Source organism: Euprymna scolopes, chromosome 8 (assembly GCF_053919585.1).
Source record: "Euprymna scolopes isolate OS-2025 chromosome 8, ASM5391958v1, whole genome shotgun sequence".
Classification (NCBI taxonomy): domain Eukaryota; kingdom Metazoa; phylum Mollusca; class Cephalopoda; order Sepiida; family Sepiolidae; genus Euprymna; species Euprymna scolopes.
Window position 1 is genome coordinate 72,340,791 of NC_136489.1, and position 21,064 is coordinate 72,361,854.

Genomic DNA, 21,064 nt, shown 5'->3' on the forward strand with positions numbered 1-21,064 from the left:
TAAAAGAAACTGTTTTCCCTTTCAAATAGTGCATATGCCGCATAAATATATTACCTGCCCTGTTTTTATGTTTTATGGAACCATTATGTCAGAGTTTTTGAGAATAGCTCGCGTTAATTTAAAATTAATAGGTTTTATACCACCAGTTTCTAGCTTAGTAATAAGGATGATAAAACAAGGTGGGGATAAAACTAAAATATTTAAACAGTTAAATAAAGCAGTTTTTCGTTATCCTGATGCTTTTGAATCGTTTAACATTAACCAGAATATATTAGTAAAGGAAATCCAAAACTTTATTAGTAATGTATAAAATGTATTTACAAACAACAACAAAAAATGTATATATGTATAAATATTTTTAACCTCTCTATATATTTAATTTTCAATAAATAAGAATGTAAATATACAAAATACATAGTGGGGGTGATAAGTAGTCAAATGGATTAATCCTTATCTTATAAATACAAGACTGGTAAATTAAAAATATTTATCCATTTGGAATTTGGAAATAGATGAATCGCACAGGTAAGAAATTCATTTTTATAACATGAATAGGTTAGATAAAGTAATTAAGAATAGGAAACTAGATCTAATATTTTTAACATGTTTTTTTCCTAACATTAAGGGAGGTGGTGTTTTATCAACACTGCTGGGGAGCCATGATATAATATACTATTTTGTTTTTAAATCCCCGAAACAGTGTTTCATGGTAAACAACTGATGATCCCTTGAAAAGTAAATTATTACTGGTACTTTAGTGAATTCGAGAGAGCAAGTTTATGCAGTGATTGCAGGTTATTGAATGGTTTACTGACTAAATAGTTTTATAACGAATGAAAAAAGTTTTTTGTATAGTTTTAAAGGTTAAAAACTTCCAAGACTATATATATATATATATATATATATATATATATATTATTATTATTATTATTATTATTATTATTATTATTATTATTACTATTATTACTATTATTATTATTATTATTATTATTATTATTATTATTATCATTCACCACGAGTCGCCAGAAAAGTCATTATCGATCATTGCTTGTGTGTGTATTTCTTGAAATTTGATTGCTAAAATATCTCAGAATTCTAGTTGTCTCAGCCTCGATAACCGCTGCAAATAATTTGCAATTATCGCAACAGATATGTACCATTGCTCTTGCTAACCTTTCACAAAAACACTCACCTAGCTACAACTGCTATCAATAATTTCTTCCACACACACACACACACACACACACACACACACACACACACACACACACACACACACACACACACACACACACACGCTCTCTCTCCCTCTCTCTGCCTAGATCTTAACGCATATTCCATGAATAAAGCCTCTTTCCTAGAACTTCCGCCTGTGGAAATCTGTTCAGCTGGTCTGTTTTCCAGTTGAGTGCAATGTGGTCGTCTTCAAGTCCAATGTAAACAAGTTTTTATTGAGCCTTCCCATAAATAATCAAAGTATGCTCAATTTCCACCACTAACGATCACTGCACTGTTCTCCCATACCTCGTTAACCCATATCTTCGAGTGGCTTTCGGGCCTTGATACGTAATGACTCCTCTGTAAAGAATTCTTTTTGGCAACGAATGTTGGTTTTATTTAGAATCTGATTAAAATAAGCCTCTCCAATGTCCCAGTATCCATCTACCCTTCTAGTGGAGGTCTAGTTTGTGCCTTTCCTTCCGGAATTTCCATCTTACTTGCTATTTCCCAGGTATATGTGCAGGTGTGTATTTTGAGAGGAAGTTCAGATTATGGGAGTTGTACCACTTCCAGTTGCTTTGGATTCGTGTAATACTTTTCTAATATTTTTGTATTGTTTCTATCCCTAATTATATCTCAGCTTACATGTGACTGGTCAGCGTCTGTAGTTTACGTGAGTCAGTTTTTGTATTGCTTTGAAGCCAATTTGTTACAGTTACTTATTATGTGATTTGCCGATTTGTATTTGTCCAAAGAATCGACATTTACTGGATTTCTGTTTTGAATTTTGAATTTGACATAGTTCGTTCTGATCACATTGTTTTGTGTGGTCGTTAGTAGTGATTGCGTTTCTATGTTCAAGTTTCGTATCTTCATCCAACCTTTTCCAATGTTTCTTCTCTAGTCAGCTTTTTAACTCACCCGTATAATTGATTTTGCCTTCTTGTCTTTGTACGAACATATTTGGCTTATTTTAAATATTCTACTTAAAAAATATATAGTTCCCTCGTTTTTTCCCTAATAATAATATTAATTATTGATGCAGCTCTTTACGAGTGAAGGCGAAACAGGTCGGCTGACTTTTTCCCGTCTTCCTCATAACTTATATCACTTTTAAATCATGAATATTAAAGAATAAGTCTTCTCTTCCTAATTGCGTAATTAAAAGTTTGTACCCCCCTCCAAAAAAAAAAAAAACATGAAATATTATAAGACTAGGTATGACTCAATTTTAATTTAGAAATTAAACTTTCTCCTTTATGATAAGTAAGAGTAAGATAAGTATTATTTCAATTAAAAAAGGCGAAGTTATACACAGGACATAAAATCGAGAATGCAATAGTCCATAATGTCTTGGATAAATTAGCATTAAATCATGAAATAAATATGTACAATTATGGAGCGAAAGAGTGAGCACTATTTCTTGCTGGGATAAAGTTCGTTTCGCAATTATACAAGAGTGTGGTCGTAAAAAAACAGTTCTTCAATTTAATAATAAATTGCAACATTTAATATACAAAACGTTTCGGCGTTTCTCAAATCAATTATAGGCACGAACGTTCTAAATCTATCTTTTCATAAGTTGTCTTCTTATTAACTTTTAGTACTTGATCGTTGTTTGGGATTTTGTATTCTATCTTCTGGTACAGGGCGGCCAAAAAGTAAGTTACGGAAGGGCTTTGAACTTAAATAGATTCCTTAGTTTTTTTTTGTTATACATCTTTCTGTAATTTTAACACAATCTGACTAAGAAATTTTAAAAAATCTGACTAAGAATTTTAACACAATCTGACTAAGAAATTAAAAAAATATGACTAAGAAATTTAAGACAATCTGACTAAGAAATTTAAAAAATAATGCAAAATTCAAACAATATGAAAAAAATATATTTGGAAAATATTACTCATGACAGATTGCAGAATCTCTAGATTGCGATTTAACTCCTTATTTCGCTCCGCGAGCTGGCTGACTTCGGAACATCAAACTCCAAATTTTGCAAGAATTGAAGGAAAACATCAGGAACGAAATAAGGGAGTTAAATCGCAATCCAGAGATTCTGCAATTAATTTTTGAAAGAGCACAAATATGCGAAGCTGAAAATGGACAACATTTAAAAGACGTTATTTTTTCATGAGTAAAAATTGTTTGAATTTTGCTTTTTTAAAAACAAAATCCCTAATGTCTTAATCAGATTGTGTTAAAATTACGGAAAGATATCATAAAAAATAAAGTCTATTTAAGTTAAAAAATCTTCAGTGACTTTTTAACACTCTATATTAAGCATGAAGAAGTATTTTCAGAATTTGAAATTCCCAATCCTCAAGCAGTAAAACTTTCACCTGTTTCTAAAATAAAAGTAAGCGACTAAAATAATCAAGATTAAACGACCTTTCTCACATGCGAATACACCAGTATCTCATTCAGAGTTTAAATGGGACAAAAAACATTTTTCTATCATCAAAATTCTACAACAAAATAAGTATTAACCAGACCGGATAAAGGTTCAAGGGTTGTTGTACTGAATCATCAGGATTAAGTCAACAAAATGTTTGTTGTATTGAATGACACAGAATGAATTTCCAAATTGGGTCCTGTCGACATCCATGATGCAACAACTTCCATTAGAAACAAAATTCCAAAAGCAATTGGTTAAGTTGGCGAAAAGCGATGTACTCCCTTCCGATATTGTCAGTGAGATTAGATTAACAGGCTCCATCTGCTAAATGTTATATAGCTTACCTAAAACTCATAAACCGTGTATTCCTCTAAGGCTCAGGCTTTTTGTGGTAGGGTAATCACAGCAAAAAAGTTGAAAGATGAATCTTCAATTAACTACAACCAGTATTAGAGCATTATAGTAAATACTGCCTAAAAGAGTAATTTTATTTTGCTAATTTTATTAAAACAACGAAGAATATGGTATTAATATCACAGGAGCACATAATTTTATCTATTTATATAATTTATCTATATCCCTATTTTAAAAACAATATATATATATATATGTGCTAATCTTTTATAGTGGAGTCAGTTATCACCCACCTCCATTCACGAAAGCATATTCGTTGACCTGATAAAATTTGCCAAAACGTCCGCTGAATTTGGTTTTTAACGATGTAATGTAATAGATGGAATATCCATGGGCTCATTCATGGGAAGAATGATAGCAAACATTTTTGTGGGAGTCTATGAGAAACAAATGTTCTCAGGACTCATAAAACTTTAGTCTACTTTGTATATGTAGACAACAAATTTTGACTTTTCAGAAATCATACAAACAAATTATTCTCCTTACTTAATAACATGCATCCACGTTAAAATATACTTACTTACATGCATCCACGTTAAAATATAGTTAATAACATGTAGCCACGTTAAAAAATACTTAATAACATGTACCCACGTTAAAATATACTTACATGCATCCACGTTAAAATATATTTAATAACATGCATTCACATTAAAATATACTTGTTATATTATGAACCTTTTTTCTAGAATTCAAATACACAAAAACACATTTGGTATAAGCAACAGTCCGTTTTTATTCCTCGTTGTATCTCTGTTATGGTTGAGAGAGAGAGAGAGAGAGAGAGAGAGAGAGAGAGAAAAGTGGAAGAGAGACAGAGAGGAGTATATCGATGCGTCCGCTTGGTTGACAATCAAATCTCAATCTGCCAATCTTTTTGTGTCACTTTTTCTGTCAACTTTTAAAAACATAAACATAACTAGATTCCTTTAATTGCTACATTCCTTCTCAAACATAACACATTTTGTTTATATTCGTGAGAAATATTGAAGCAATTTTGATTTAGCTGTCATGTTTCCCACGTTCCATCCGAAGACGCGTGCCACATTTTTATCCATATAAATACATACATATATATATATATATATATATATATATATATATATATATATATATATATATATATATATATACATATACACATATATATACTAGCATGTCGACCCGCCTTAGACCCACTGAAGCACTTCCCCACTATCATCATGACGTAAGAGCATATCTTGATAGTCACCTGCGAAATAGATAGTTAGGACGAAGAGGAAGTATAGAGTACTGTCTATGCTCACCGGATTTGCGCCCCTCATGGATTTTTCTCTTTTTAGGCGGGGGGGGGGCATGTTAAACACAGGGTTCACACCACAAAACGAGCTGCAATTAATGAATTTAAAGCGACTATTGAAAGAAGATGTGCCAACATACCAAGTGAACTGATTAAGAACGTGTTCAATTTAATCAGTGTGCATTGGACTACAATGGCTAATAATTTGCACACTTTCGCTTATTAACTAGTTTCTATATTTGTTAACAGTATTTTGATGTATGAAACTTTACTTTCTTATAATAAATGCTTGTTTAAAGTAATTTAAAGAGTGTATACATTTTATTGGGACATCCTGTATATATATATATATAAAATAAAATGGAGGTGAAAGGACCTGAATACTCAACGTTTCGCCCGATTTATGTGGGCTTTTTCAAGAGTGATGGTCATTGACGAGAGAGTCGGGAGGTTTGAGTCTATATATAATTATGGGGGAGAGCAGCGTGTTTTACTCTAATTTTTAAAAACTCCCTTCGTAATTTGGTTTCATTTTGTTTGCTTAATCTATCACGGTTATATTTCCAGACGCAATCTTTTAAATCTCTACGATATTTTAACTTTTAGACGTAATCCACTGCGCTAGTTTACTCTAATAAATTCATAAAATGTATATATATATACATAGACATCTAATTTACATAAGGAAAACACGCTGCTCTCCCCCATAATTATATATAGCCCCAAATCTTCCAACCCTCTCGTCAATGACCATCCCTCTTGTATAAACCGGTATAAATCGGGCGAAACGTTGAGTAATCAGGTCCTTTCACCTCCATTTTATTTCATATCGTCGGATTTAATCCAGCTCAACAATCATATATATATATATATATATATATATATATATATATATATATATATATATATATATATATATATATATACACGGTGTCCTAATAAAATGTATACATTAGTGGCCTGTAGGTATTTAATTATTATGGTGTATATATATATATTTCATAACGCTATATATATATATATATATATATATCATAACGCTTGTTTTATTTAAAATATGTCAATAGTTCTTCTTAGAAATCGTATCATAATAATAATTACGATGTTGCACTAGACAAAGAAACTTCATAAATTTTTATTGCTAAGATGCTTCCAATGATTTAATTTGAATATTGCGTAATAAAACTTCGTATCCCAATTACGATTGCAACTATATTACTTTCATGTGCCTAATTCTTGAAATCTATATTAAAAGATTTACATTTTAATATTTTATTAATGCGAGAAACATTCCAAAAGTTATGACTCCTATTTTTTTTTTATTTCGGTCGAATGCATCAGAGCGATTGCATTGTTATAATGCATTATCGTATGCATTCATGACCTGAAAGTTTTATCTCTCTGTTGCAGATATTGACAGTGTGAGACTCTAAGAAAATGCTTACTGTGATGGACGTGCGCCAGAAGCAGAGATGAGTTATTGAATCCCTAGCAAAGTGCATTGAGAATAGTGGTGCTTTTATAGAAATGTAAATAAAGGTCGCTCGTTTTAACGATACCACTCACGTTTTCATAGCACTTTAAGTTTTTGAGTTGAAATATAGGAGGCTTTATTTTTGGAATGACCCTCGTATGATAAATCACATTCCGGATGCTGATGCACAGCCATCATTCATCACTGGCAAAAGGGCATCGAGAATGATGGTGACAATATAGAAAAATGAATTCTGGAGTATAAAAGTAGCTTGTTTTAATGGTACTACTACCATCTTCGTAACTCTTCAACTTTTTCGGATAAAAAATAGGAGGCTTTACTTTTGAAACAGTCTTCATATCCAGACCTGTTCCAGACCTGATATTTCTATAATAAAGCATATTCTATTTTAAAGTATTTAAAAGATTTATCTGGTCGATTGTATTTAATTTTATAAAAAGTGTGATAAAATAAGAACCATGTCTCTAACCGGAGACCTATACATATCACATTATATTATAGTAGATACTGAGATTAAGCACCTTTTATATTAATGTACAGTAATACCTTAATACGAACTTTATCTCAACAATATCGTATCTGAAAATAATTATTTCCATTTAAACAAACAAACAAACAACAAAAAAACAAAACAAAACAAAATCAATCCATTCCGTGGATAAGAAATTACAAAAAAAACAAAACAAAAAAACAAACAACAAAACCAAAAAAACAAAAAAAAAACAATCGCAAATTATAGTCAACAATCACTAAAGAAAGATAAATACAATAGACACAGAAATTGATATATAAATGTTAATAAAAACGATTAAAAGGATACTGCTAGTGGACTGGATGCATAGGGTGGAGAAACAAGGCTACCATGCACACACAGTATGGTAAGTAAAAAGGAGCAAGATGAACTTACTAGAAGCTTAATATTTAAGTCTTAATGTAGCAGAAAGGATGAATAAAAAATAAAGAATAAAATTGAAAACAAACTTAAGATGGAGACTGGGATGGATGGCTAACGAAGGTGAGCTAGGGGGAGAAACTAGAGAGAGAGAGAGAGAGAGAGAGAGAGAGAGAGAGAGAGAGAGAGAGAGAGAGAGAGAGAGGAGGGCTGAAATAGCATAGCCTATGACATACACACAATTTTTATTGCCTTGCGTTTTGTATTTTTTGGCTTTTCCTTTTGTATTTATTTTTTGGGGGGCTTTTCGTTTTTTTAATTTTTTTGGCGTCACGCGATTTTTGAATTCGTATCTTAAAAAATAGTCGTATCTTAGGACGTAAATATAAATACAATGTATCATCGTATTTAAAAAAAATCGTATCTTAGTACATTCGTATCTGTACCATTAATGTTTTGTTAATCACAAAATTTACATCTGTGGTCAATCGTATTTTATAGCATGTTTATTTAAAAAATTCGTAAAAATTATCGAGTTCTATTTCTTAACTACACAGCATTGATGTGTCAAGGAGTTTGTATATATCACATTTAAGGTTAAGGGATTGTATGAGTTATAATTTGCATTATTTTTCAATCGTTTAAGCATTTGGTGAATTGTTTGATTTGTGCTTTTTTAAGTAAGACCAATGAAGACTTACTTGCTTTTACATTCTTACCAAATATTATTATTATTATTATTATTATTATTATTATTATTATTGATATTATTATTATTATTATTATTATTATTATTATTATTATTATTATTATTATTATTATTATTTAACTTGCTAGTTCTTACAAAAGTCATCATTATTGACTGTTAACTGATAACAACCGATTATATTCCTCGAAGTCTGGGTAACCAACAAGTCTCCCTGAATTTCCATTACACTTCATCTTTATATAGATTTATAGATAACCTTTGCAAATAAATTTGCGTTATCGCAATAGTAATTTACCGTTTGTTTCTAGTTGGCAATGACCATTGATGATTATTGGAATTTGGGAGGTAATAAATCTCCTCAAATCCACGTTCTCTCTGTACCTATTCAGTGGAGGTCTGGTAAGTCTTTCCATCCTCGACCTTTCGACTACTTGGTTTATGCCAGCTGATGCTAGCACTACATTTTTTTTTGTTTTTTTTGGGGGAAGAATTGAGAAAGGAAGGAAAAATATTTGAAGAGGAGGAAGAAAGGGAGTGTTCATTATTCATGCTTTTATGTTTGTTTTACTTCTGCTGTATTTTCGGTACTTATGCATCCTTTGAAACATACGTAACTTAACGTTAGGCTCGGCTTTTCTCGGAACACGATGTCAACAGCTCGGGTTTAGCTGCTGTCTGACATAACATGGCGATCACCCAATCACAACGCCGCGCGCTGAGTTCAACTCGATGCACGTGCGCGCGTGCGAGCAGCAGACGAGAATTTGGATACCAATTGGAAGAGAAAAAAATCCACCATTTCTTACATACAAGTCAGGAAGGGTAGAGATCTAAAAAAAAAAAAAAAATGAATTTGTCTATCTTGGCACAACAGCTCCAGACACTGGACGCCGTAATAAACAGCGGAAACTAATGACAAAATTGATAAAATGTGGAACTTGTGGACATGAGTGCATCCTAGCAAAATGAGGGAGCATAACAGACGGCTATGGCTGGAGATGTGGGAATGTTAAATGTCGAGGGTGGACAGCAATCCGGATCCGGACCTTCTTCGCAAAATCAAGACTGAAAATCGCATGCATTTTCAAACTGATATGCCTGTGGGCGTTCGAGATAGCAACGAATAAAAACCTCCAGAGCGAACGTGGGTTGGAATCGGCGCACAATATAGTCGATTGGAAGAATTTTCTATGAGACATTATTTTCTTAGGAATCCCCGGAAGATAGGAGGCCCAGACCATACAGTAGAGATAAACGACTCTGTTTTCAACCGACACAAACATAACATCGGCAGACTACTCAAAGCGGTCTGGGTCTTCGGTGAATACGACCCCGTCGATAAGGAGTGTTTCTTGATGAACATACCAAACGGAAATGCAGAAACTCGAACCCTTCCACTAATAAAAAAAAAAAAAAATATATTTTGCCTGGGACCACGGTTGTATCAGACTGTTGGAAGGCATATAGCAAAATGGGAGGAAAGAGGTATTACCATTTAGCGGTGAACCACAGATTTTACTTCGTAGATCCTGAAACGCAGGCAACTATTAATCATGTGGAGCGAATGTGGAAGGAGGTCAAACAGCGCAACAAACAAGAATGCGGAACCAGCAAGAAGCTTTTGGACATCTTTTAAAGTTTAAGTGGAGGCAAAAATTGAGTAGCGATCCCTTTGTCTCCATATTAATTTACATGGCCGAAAGCTACCCGGTTGGTGAAGAGTGCCCTTGCATGTTCGCTTACTCTTCTCTCCGCTGCCACTTTGCTCTCGTCTGATGCCGTCCAAAAGTCTGAGGAAAAGAAACATCTTCCTAAGGAAGTTTTACTGACATTATATATATAAAAAAGATTTCAACTACTCTCAGTCAACTGGCAAATAAAAAACAACCCCACTCTACCCACTTTTGTTGTTTCATAAAAAATAATTGGAAAACATAAAAAGTTTGTTTCAGTTTTCCTTCATAAAATAAAAAAAAACATAAAGAACATTTACTTAAAATTATTTATTGTCCCCCTCAACATTTGCTAACATTATTTATTTGAAAAAAATTCTTAAAAATTATTTATTCAACACAAAAAACCCACCCACACATTTAATAAAAATTAAAAATTACGGTAGTTTTTTGCTTTTATTCTGTTGATGTTTCTACATTTAAAATTTTACGATTTCATTTTACGTAGCATTGCTATGATTTCATTAGCAACGCTCGGCATTATCCGGCTGTTGACATCATGCTCTGAAGAAAGCCGAGCGAACGCTGAATTACATTTGGTTCAAAGGATGCACAAATACCGTCTTTTCTATATCACAGGTTAGCGATTGTCATACATGTATATTAAGTTCCGCATTCTAGGGTTTTCCTTAAGACTGTAGCTGTTTTCAGCATTACTGTCCGTTGCGTAGTCTGAGTCTTTTCCTTGATTCCGATTTCTCCTAGTCTTGTTTTCAAGTTAGTTGGGGCTGTTCCTAATGCTTCTACAATTATTGGTATTATGTTGATTTTCTTCAAGTTCCATATTCATTTTAGCCTTCTGACGAGTTCCGCATATTTATTTCGTTTTCTGACTCTTTGCTCTTCACCCTGTCGTCTGCTGGAACGGCAAAATCTACAATTTGACAGATTCATACTTTCTTGTTAATTATTATGACGTCCGTTTTTCTGGCTTGGATAAGTTTATCTGTATCTCCATATCACAAATAATTTTGCAGTATACATTTTATCGCATAGTCTCTAATTTGTGATTAAAGAAAATAATTATTAATTTGTTAGAATAATAAAAAAAGTCCATTAAATATAGCGTAACGTGGTGGAGTTTTGTTTATCGACGGACACAAATTCTCCATTATAATAATATTTACGCATTTTTATACAATTATTATGACTATATATGCAGTAATTCTTAATGTAATTTGTGCTGTTTGTTTTTTTTTTTTTTTACAGTTGTACAGCTTTAAAAAAAGATGGCGTCTGACACAGTAAGTTGTTCTCCGAAGACTTTCTCTCCCCGGGTTTTAATACATCGGACAGATTACGACGGAAATACAAACACTCACAAACTCGATAAACCCAAATGCGAACCACCAACGAAATCCTTCACAGCATCGTCTTTGAATGGAAATCTTGAAACGTGTTCATACAATAAAATAGAACGAGTGGAACTGGAATTTAAAGAGTCTGATAGAAAACAGCCAATTCATAAGATGATGAAAGCAGACAGCGAACCCTTAACTGTAAGGCAATGTTTACCTCTTAACCGAAATGGTTTGAGTGACCAGGGGTTTGTAAGTGAAAGCGGTCCCAATTATTGGAACGAACTCAGCAGGACGTCTCAATCGATGAAATATTTGACTAAATGTTGTAAATGCTGTTCGGATTTCTCCAGCAATTGTCTTCAACAATTGAAAGATTCTCGCGATTTAAGAACGATCCTTCCTCACATTGTCAAAATCAAAGATGACAAATTCTACAGCAATCCGATAAGCGATTCTTTGCGATGGACTTTTTTCAACTCGAGTATTTTAAACAAAAATATCCTAGATTTGAACTATGCTCCAACATTTGATGGACCAATTTGGAGTAATCGGTGGATATATCCTGATTTAGAGTATCACCTTCTTAAAGAGGATGTCTTCAATGGTTCAAAGACATCTAAAAAATCTATAACTTCTGTAGTTGATAGTGTCGAATCCTCTCCAATTTCCTCTTGTGTAACGAAAACATTACCTATTTCGATTGGTAATTCATGCTGTGATATTACGAAATCAAGTCGATTTTTCTGGCCATGGCTAACACACAATTCATCGGTACTACCGGTGCCATCTTCGTCCACATCTCTGTCTTTTAATATTGCTCCAACAACTTCTTCGTCTTCCTCTAATCTTCCTTCTACTCCGTCATCTCTATCATCTGTATGTCTTGTACGAAAATCCTCGTTCTTCACGTACGATCCTAAACCTGTGTTGCGTGACGGTATCGATTCTTCTGGTTTGCAAAATGAATTAAATCCGTACACCATTGATAGAGAATCACCAAGCCTCGAAAAACGATTCAAATATTCCGACAGAAAAGACATCACTGAACGGTATCATTCGGAGGTTCCTTTTGTAAATTCCGTTATATCCACTAACAGCACTAAACATCAAAATGGCGCAGCCATCGCCAAAACAACTTCCATTTACAAAGTCCCAAAGGATATTGTGAATGAAAAACGACAAATTCAGAAACTGAAGAATTTCCACTGTCCATTTTGCAATGTTTCCTGTAGTAACCGTGGTCAGCTTCAAGGCCATGTACGCATTCATACAGGTAGGTATTTGGAGTAATACAAATATTAACTAATCAAAAAATGTTTCTGAACTTTTGAGACAACATGTGATAATTATTATTTGGATTATTCGGACTACTGTCCTCCTCTTGGGTGTTATTTTCACAACGTTTCGGTCAATGTAACTTCCAAAACTGTTCAGGTATTTTGTTAAAAAAAATTAATAAAAACTAGCGGGACATGTGGAAATTCCAAAAGAAACTCATTCATATGTAATATATTGATGTTGGCATTCTGTGGGTGTTCAGCGTAAATGAAGATGCTCTGATATTATTGTAGCTTTCTTGTTAACACTGCAAAAGTATTTATTTAAGCTAGCACGTGCGCCCGGCAAAGCCCGGCCGTAAAGTACGCTTAAGTATGATATTTTAATTCTTGCAGATTGGGTATATATTATTAGAGAGTTAATGTTCTATCGATTTTTATATATTATAAAGTTGCGATTTCAAAAAAAAAATATCCATATGACTTGGGTGCATTAGATTGAATCGAAACTGAAATAAAAACTTATGAATGAATATATATATATATATATATATATATATATATATATATATATATATATATAAAACTTGATTTCCTTCAACCATAATCGAAGCCGAAACCAAAACTTATGAAGTATTCTCGATAAAAATATTTATAAAAAAATAGATGACTATATAATCGGAACCGAAACCAAAACTTATGAAGAATTCTTGGTAAAATTATTCATGACAAGAAATGGAAGTACATAACAATTAAAAGATCCAGATCTAAGCGTGACATAGAAAATAACACACACGCTATTGTATTAATATATATATATATATATATATATATATATATATATATATATATATATATATATATATATATATATATATTCTGCAGTAATAGTGATGTATAGTAATAAGTTGTTAGAATAATTAAAAAAAGAAAATAGGAATAAATTTAAGACTCCGAATATTCATACTATAATTGTCCGCAAAATTCAATTGTAAAATACACGCTTTTTTGAAGTTCAATCCTCAGTGTAAGCGATACTCAAAATACAATTGCGAATTATTTAATACTTCTACCTAGTCATGGCTTGCGAGACGAGAGTATGTTACCCCTGTGGATTAAATATGGCGTTTCGTCCAAAATTTCGTGCAGATACCCGAGTTTGACAGATTCCCGAGTTTGACAAAATATACATAAAAAAAGCCGAAGGTTACACCGATCGAAACGTCGTGAACCCCCCCCACTCAATATGAGAATAGTAATTCGAAAAATCTAAATAATACAAACAACCTGAATGTATTCATATGCCATAAAACAAAGAGATCCAGTTAATCTGGAGAAAATGAAAAATTTCGCTAGAATATTTGAATCTCTAGTAAACCTACCTGAATAAATGCAAACGCATTGCATTCATCTGAACTACATACATACAATTCAAGGATACGTCTTCGACAATCATTCTTACGTTGCCTTTATCTGTCAGATTGTGAGTGTTCTTGTGTTCAGTTGTAGGAGGTCTATACATACAAGCGTTATATTCTCTTTTTGAAAAAAAAAGAGTTGGTTTATTACTAATAGTTTCAAGTGGCCTTACATGAGAATGCCGACAGGGCTACTCAGAAATGTTTTTTAGTTTAGAGGGTACTTCTGTTAGTGCTTTAGCTTTTCAACATGTTACATGGCCATATAATGAAACCTCTAAAGAACAGGTAATAATATTTCACATTCATACAGGTAGGCAGCCCTGTTCATAAAGGTAAATATTCGTATTCATAGATTTTCAATCGTGGACTTATATATACTCCAATATATTTTTTTCGTGTGCGTATTGATATTTATATTAAAAAAAGAAACCCTTTTCTATTCATTTAAAAAGAAAATACAACTTTGTTATATATAGGTCGTGAAATTGCATTCATCTAGCTAATTTGTATATATTTTTTAAACATTCATTTAAATTATTTCCCTATTAGTTTTTTCGGTTTTCTTATGGGATGATCATCTTTAGTTAACTATTACGCGTAATTATATTCATGCAGATATTCTACATGATTTATACTTGCGAAATATTTACGTAAAAAGGGTTATAGTAAAAACAAACCTCTTTCTATGTATATTTATGTATGCACATATATATTCGTTTAAAATATTTTGCCTACCAAACTCCTCTGTCAGTTTTTCGTCTGCGGACATGAAACTTCATATAAAGGGTATCCGAACCCACGCGAAACTTTATATTTAGGCTTTAGCTGGAAAAAAATCGGTGTAAATATGTAAAAATTAAATGAAATTTGCTATGTGAAGGTCGAACGACGGCATTACGAATATATATGCATAACGTAATAGTTATAAGTTTTTATTTTTATATTTTTCTTTTTATTAACGAATTAGTGCCGGGGTAGAGAAATGAATTCTATACGTTAAGTGAAACATGTAGGGGTGTCTTATTTTGATGTTATTCTTTTCATGATTATTTTTCCAAGTGACTAGGAAGCGTGGATCACCTTGGCCAACTCGAATGAACTCGCCCGCCAATCTTTTATATAAAGAGCCCGATTAAGTTAGTTTTGTGTTTTTGCAGTATGCCACTTAACGAGGGTTCGATAGAGACTGATTTGCTCTGGTGGGGTCGGCTTAGGGAGGGCGGTATGATGTTGAAAGACCCGAAACCGCTCAATGATCTAGGCCAAGAACATCACTGAAGATACCGTCGAAAAGGAAAAATAACACGAATTTAAGTGCGTACGTTTGAACTTATGCATAACGTAATAGTTATTGGTTCATGTTTTAATTTTTATCCTTGCAGAAAAAATGTCTTCATAGCTCATTAATGCCAAAGAAAAAATTAAAGTAAATTTGGTTTCAATTCTCGGTGGCGGCGCACGAGTCATTTTCTTTTTTTAAATTTTTAAATCATTACTATATATTGGGTCAATACACGAAATAATATATATATATATATATATACATATATATATATATATATATATATATATACATAGTACATTTTGAAAGCATATATGGCAATTACGGCACACAGACCATTTCATGTTTCATCCTCGTGAATATTTGTCGGCCTATTTCTATATATACTTTAAAAACTTGCTACCTATCTCTAGCACTGTTTAAATAAATACTTAAAATAAATATATAAGATTTTATACAGAAATGATATATGCATAGAATAGTGACGTTCTGATCCACATCTGGCATCAATTGAAATGAATGGCTCTCGTCTTAAGAAGGCCTCAAGTTTTGACAAGCTTCTGGGCTTTACCTTTACTCTTGATCTTAAATGGAACTCGTACATCAAATCTGTTGCCAAGGCCGCTGGAAAAATGGTGGGATCCTTCTATCGATCCAGTATATATCTCATTGCTGATGCTATTCTCTATCTATATAAGAGCCAGGTACGTCCAAGGATGGAATACTGTTGCCACATCTGGCAAGAGCTGCTAGAAAGGACTTATCCTACCTTGATAGAGTTCAGAATAGACTTCGTAGCCTCGTAGGAGATGTCCTTTTCTCTCGCCTGCAACCTCTGTCTCACAGAAGAGATGTTGCAAGTTTGTCTCTACTGTATCGTTATTTTCATGGAAAGTGTGCGACTGAGCTTCAGTCTATCCCCCCCCCCCTCGCGAAACTTTCACAAGGAACATTCGTTTAGCTGAAAACACTATCAATAATTCCTCCCCCCTCACTCTTTATCTGTGCTTAAACCTAAACGTAGATTCCATGAATAAAGCTTCTTTCTTAGAACTGCACGCCTGTGGAATTGTCTTCCGTTTTCCTGCTTTCCAGCTGACTACAATATGGTTGTCTTCAAGTCTAACGTAAACAAGTTCTTGATTAGCCGTTCCACTTGTTAACAAATTTACCGAATTTCCATTTACTAAGGATTACTATATTGTCCAATTTCTACTGTACATTCTTTAACCCTTATCCTCGAGTGGCCTCTTGGCATTGATAAGTAAAAAAATATAAATTTATCTCCTTTTACAAATTCAGTTTAGTTCGAATTTTATACTTAAATTGTATATAGAAATGCACATGGATGTCAACAATTATAAAAAATAGTTCATGATAGTTTTTGAATACATTATCTGTCGATGTCTATCTACACACAAACGGAAGTTGTTTATTTTTAAAAAATCTATTGTGGACATGGTAGATATATTTCAGTTGTATTGCAAATGTGTAACGCTTCTCCTCTGATGGTGAAAAAATCTCTATAATTATTCTACTGGACTGATTATTTTTAGAGACAATATTTAATTTACAAAAAAAATGTATAAATTCAGCGTTCAAATCACCGAAATTTTGAAACGTTTCGCCAAAAAAAAAAAAAAAAAAAAAATATAAATAAGTAAAAAAAAAACATGCTTAGAAAATAAGATATTTAAGGAAGAAAATTTAATGAATGGATAAATAAAATTATGTAATAGAAATGTCAAAACAGGCGTAATGCTGTATTGTGATCTGTAAGTAAAATTAATAGAATGATGATAGATCATGAATCACACCAAATTAAAAAATTACAGTCCGATAATAATGGAAGTGCATGAAATATTTATAAAATAACTTACATTTGGAAGCAATATATATATATATATATATATATATATATATATATATATATATATATATATATATATATTGGAAGCAATATATATATATATATATTGCTTCATAATATATATATATATATATATATATATATTGCTTCATAATATATATATATATATATATATATATATATATATATATATATATATATATATATATTGATTTATAAGTGAATTGTTGGTACAGCAAAATGGAAGGAGAAATTTCAGAGGAAACATAATTTAATTTCAATACCAAAAAAACAAAAAAAAACGGGCAGGTGAAATTATTAAAATTTCCTTAAGGCCTTATCGTCTGACCCTCTAAGAGGAAACGTCAGAATGATAAATTAAAAACTAAGAAACGAATGAGGAAAGAAGGGAATTTGGTTTCAGTTGGAAGAACAGTGAGGAAAAAAAAATCTCACTGTTCAGGTGGTTTTAAATAAATAAATATCTACAACTGATGTTTCAAAATCTTTTGTCTACATATATATATATATATCTTTTGTCTATATATATATATATATATATATATATATATATATATATATATATATATATATATATATATATATATATAAGGAAATCAAATAAAACACGTATATAAAATACGTTTTGAGGCCATCCAACGAAAAAAATAATAAACAATCTAAAAAATAATGTTTATCGATATATTTCAGCGAAGAAACGCCCTTGGCAAAATACATTTTTTCTTGCGCCTCATGATGGTACTTTAAGGCTGGACATGTCCATTTAGTTGTTGGTCAACAGTTTTATATACAGTCCAAAAATGCACATGTCGTGTGCTAAAGGAACAATTGGTTGGTTTCCTGTTTAAAAGCGTTTGTAAATAGGAAAATCAAATAGAACACGTATATGAAATACGTTTTGAAACAATCCAACGTAAAAATTAATAAACAATGTAAAAATAATGTTTATCGATATATTCCGGCGAACACACTCGCCCTTGTCAATATATATATATATATATATATATATATATATATATATATATATATATATATATATATATATATATATATATATTCTTCTTACTCCTCGTGATGGCACTTTTAAACATAAGAAAAATATATATGTTGACATATATATATATATATATATATATATATATATATATATATATATAAACAAAGCAGTTGACACACAACTAAACGGACGTGTCCCACCTAAAAGTACCATCATGAGTCGTAAGAAGAAAAAATATATATCTAAACAAGGGCGAGTTTAATTATGTATATATTAATTATGTATATATATATATATATATATATATATATATTTATATATATACATGCGTGAACATTGCATGTTTTATTTACTGTATTTACTAGGTTCACTTATTTAATTATTATGATCTCTTTCTATTGTCCATTTATTTTATTTTATTAACATTTGATTGACGCCCAATTTTAATAAGAAATTCTTTTTTAAAATCTTATTTTTACATTTTATAGGTTAGCGTAGGTTTAGTTTTCATAGTTGTTGAAAAACTTTGGATCGTAATCTACCTCTTTCGGTTGAACTTCTCGGCGTACTTTCTGACTATATATTAAAAAAATAAGCAGTCAGATTTGCAGATATACACTTAGAAGTATATATGTAATATGTAGATATTAAGATTTCTTAAGTAAATTGGAATAATGGTTTTTGTTCATAAATATTTCTAAATTATTTATTACTAGGTGCCGTATTCGTTACTGCTGGGGTAATTGTAACAAGTCTTAACAAGTGTAATGCTATTACACATACACCAGAAATATGTTTTATTGCAAAAGTGTTGGGATATAAATCACAGAATTGAAAGTCTGGATGTAAAACTTAATTATGTGGACAAAGACTTATGTAGGTCAACATGTTACATACAGACAGACAAATAGACGGATTGCCCGTATGGTTACACCTAGTACATTATGCACGACCATTCACATTGAATACAGCACGAAAAAAGCAATCGCGTGGACGAGAGGGAAAGGCAAACAGATAAATAGACGGATTGCTCATCTCCCTACCCTTAGGTACATTGTGCATGCCCGTCCCCATTGGATACAGTGCTAGAAGCATGTCAGAAAATCTCTGCTCATCTCCCACACTTAGGTACATTGTTCACGCCCGTCCTAATTGGATACGGCACCAGAAAAAAACAGAACATCTCCGTTCGGAAGTCGTGTCGCTTCATCGACTTTCGTTTTGAGGTCACCTGTATCCCTCAGGTGTCACTTAAACGTTTCCATTCAAATATGACCTTCGTTATACACCAACATTTTATTGGTTTTCTTACAAATTTATGAAAGATCTCCCCCCCCCCACACTGAATATTAGTTATCTTTTATTATAGAAATAAAGTATAAGGAACCGATGGTTATGTAGATTCTAAAAATTAAAAAAAAATTGGCCCATTACATTGGTGTAGTATACCTATTGCTGAATTCAAACATTTTTCTGAGGTGTGTAAACAGACCAGCGTTCTCTCATTCATGCCGCTGTTCTCTTAAAAATAGAGTCGTGTAAGTCTTTATAATTACAGTCTCTATTATATTTCTCTTAGTCTCTCTGTCTGTTCGTTCGAATTTTTCTCAGAAACTACTGGACATATCTGACTGAAATTTTGTATGAAACTTTCTTATGATAAGGTGCAGCGACAAAATATTATGGTATCCGTTCGATCCATGATTAGGGATCAATGGGTATTGGTGTTTAATGCAAAAATGAACATAAGTGTAACCATCAATTTGGCATAAACCATTCATTCTAAGTCAACGGGCTATAACTTTTGTCCGGGCTAAAAGTCTAGTAAGACAATATTTACACTTAAACATAAGCATGATTAGGTACAAGACCAGCAATCTTTGGAGGATTGGAGGTAATATAATATTTTGTCTCGTTACTTTGTCTAACTTTAAGGTAGTTAATAACAAAAAATCCCAGACTTGAGAGAGGCACTCGTATATACACACGTGTGTATATTTGCAAACATACAGAATTAAAGTAAGCTAAAGTCAAGCAAACAGACAAACACAAACCATTAGCTTTTGTCAATTAGTGCGTTCCTTTAGAAGACGCTTTGACACCCGCCGTGCAACAAAGAAACAAAATACAACAATCATAACAACAAACGGGAATGAGAAAAGGAATAAAAGGCCAAGCCGAAAACATACAATGAAAGATTTTTGCGCGATTCAATTCCTTTTTGATTTGATTGTAGTAAAGCCAATTGTATTCACATGACCCAGACGCCCGTGGTGCATTCCCCATAGTGACTACACTGGCTGTTCCCAGGCTTCGGGGCGCCACTGCTTCTTATTACATTCATTGCTGCTACGTTTTAGCCGTTACAAACCTATCAGTACCTCGATTCAACCATTGTTCCAATTTCATGTCATAAGCTATTACTTAACTCTAATTGTTCCCTTTGTCGTCAAACGGCGTGATAGCTAATTAATAGGTTTATTCACCCGGCGTTGCCTTTGTGGAGTTATATTACTGGTCGAAAGGTTTTTCAGAAAAAAAAAACCCAACATAATATTAAATATACTTATGTTTACAATTTTTTCGGAAGAAGAATTGCAAAACGAAATTTAGTAATTGCAACTGGAACACTTGCAAGAAAGAAAAGTCATTTGTTTTTTTCGTAGTATTCGGACAACTGTTTTCATTTTGGGTGCTATTTTCACAACGTTTTGGTCGATGTAACATTCGACCGTCTTCAGATGTATCTTTTTGAAC

The 21,064-nt window shown here is 32.3% G+C and overlaps 1 protein-coding gene across 1 annotated transcript in view; it reads left to right on the forward strand.

The window, feature by feature from the left end:
• Positions 1-21,064, forward strand: part of LOC145284047 (uncharacterized) — an 87,910-nt gene that overhangs the window by 17,378 nt on the left and 49,468 nt on the right. Inside the window, exon 2 of the mRNA XM_080133130.1 lies at positions 11,348-12,712. Coding sequence (XP_079989256.1) covers positions 11,368-12,712 — 1,345 coding nt within the window. The 5' untranslated portion in view covers positions 11,348-11,367. The remainder of the gene's footprint in view (positions 1-11,347; positions 12,713-21,064) is intronic.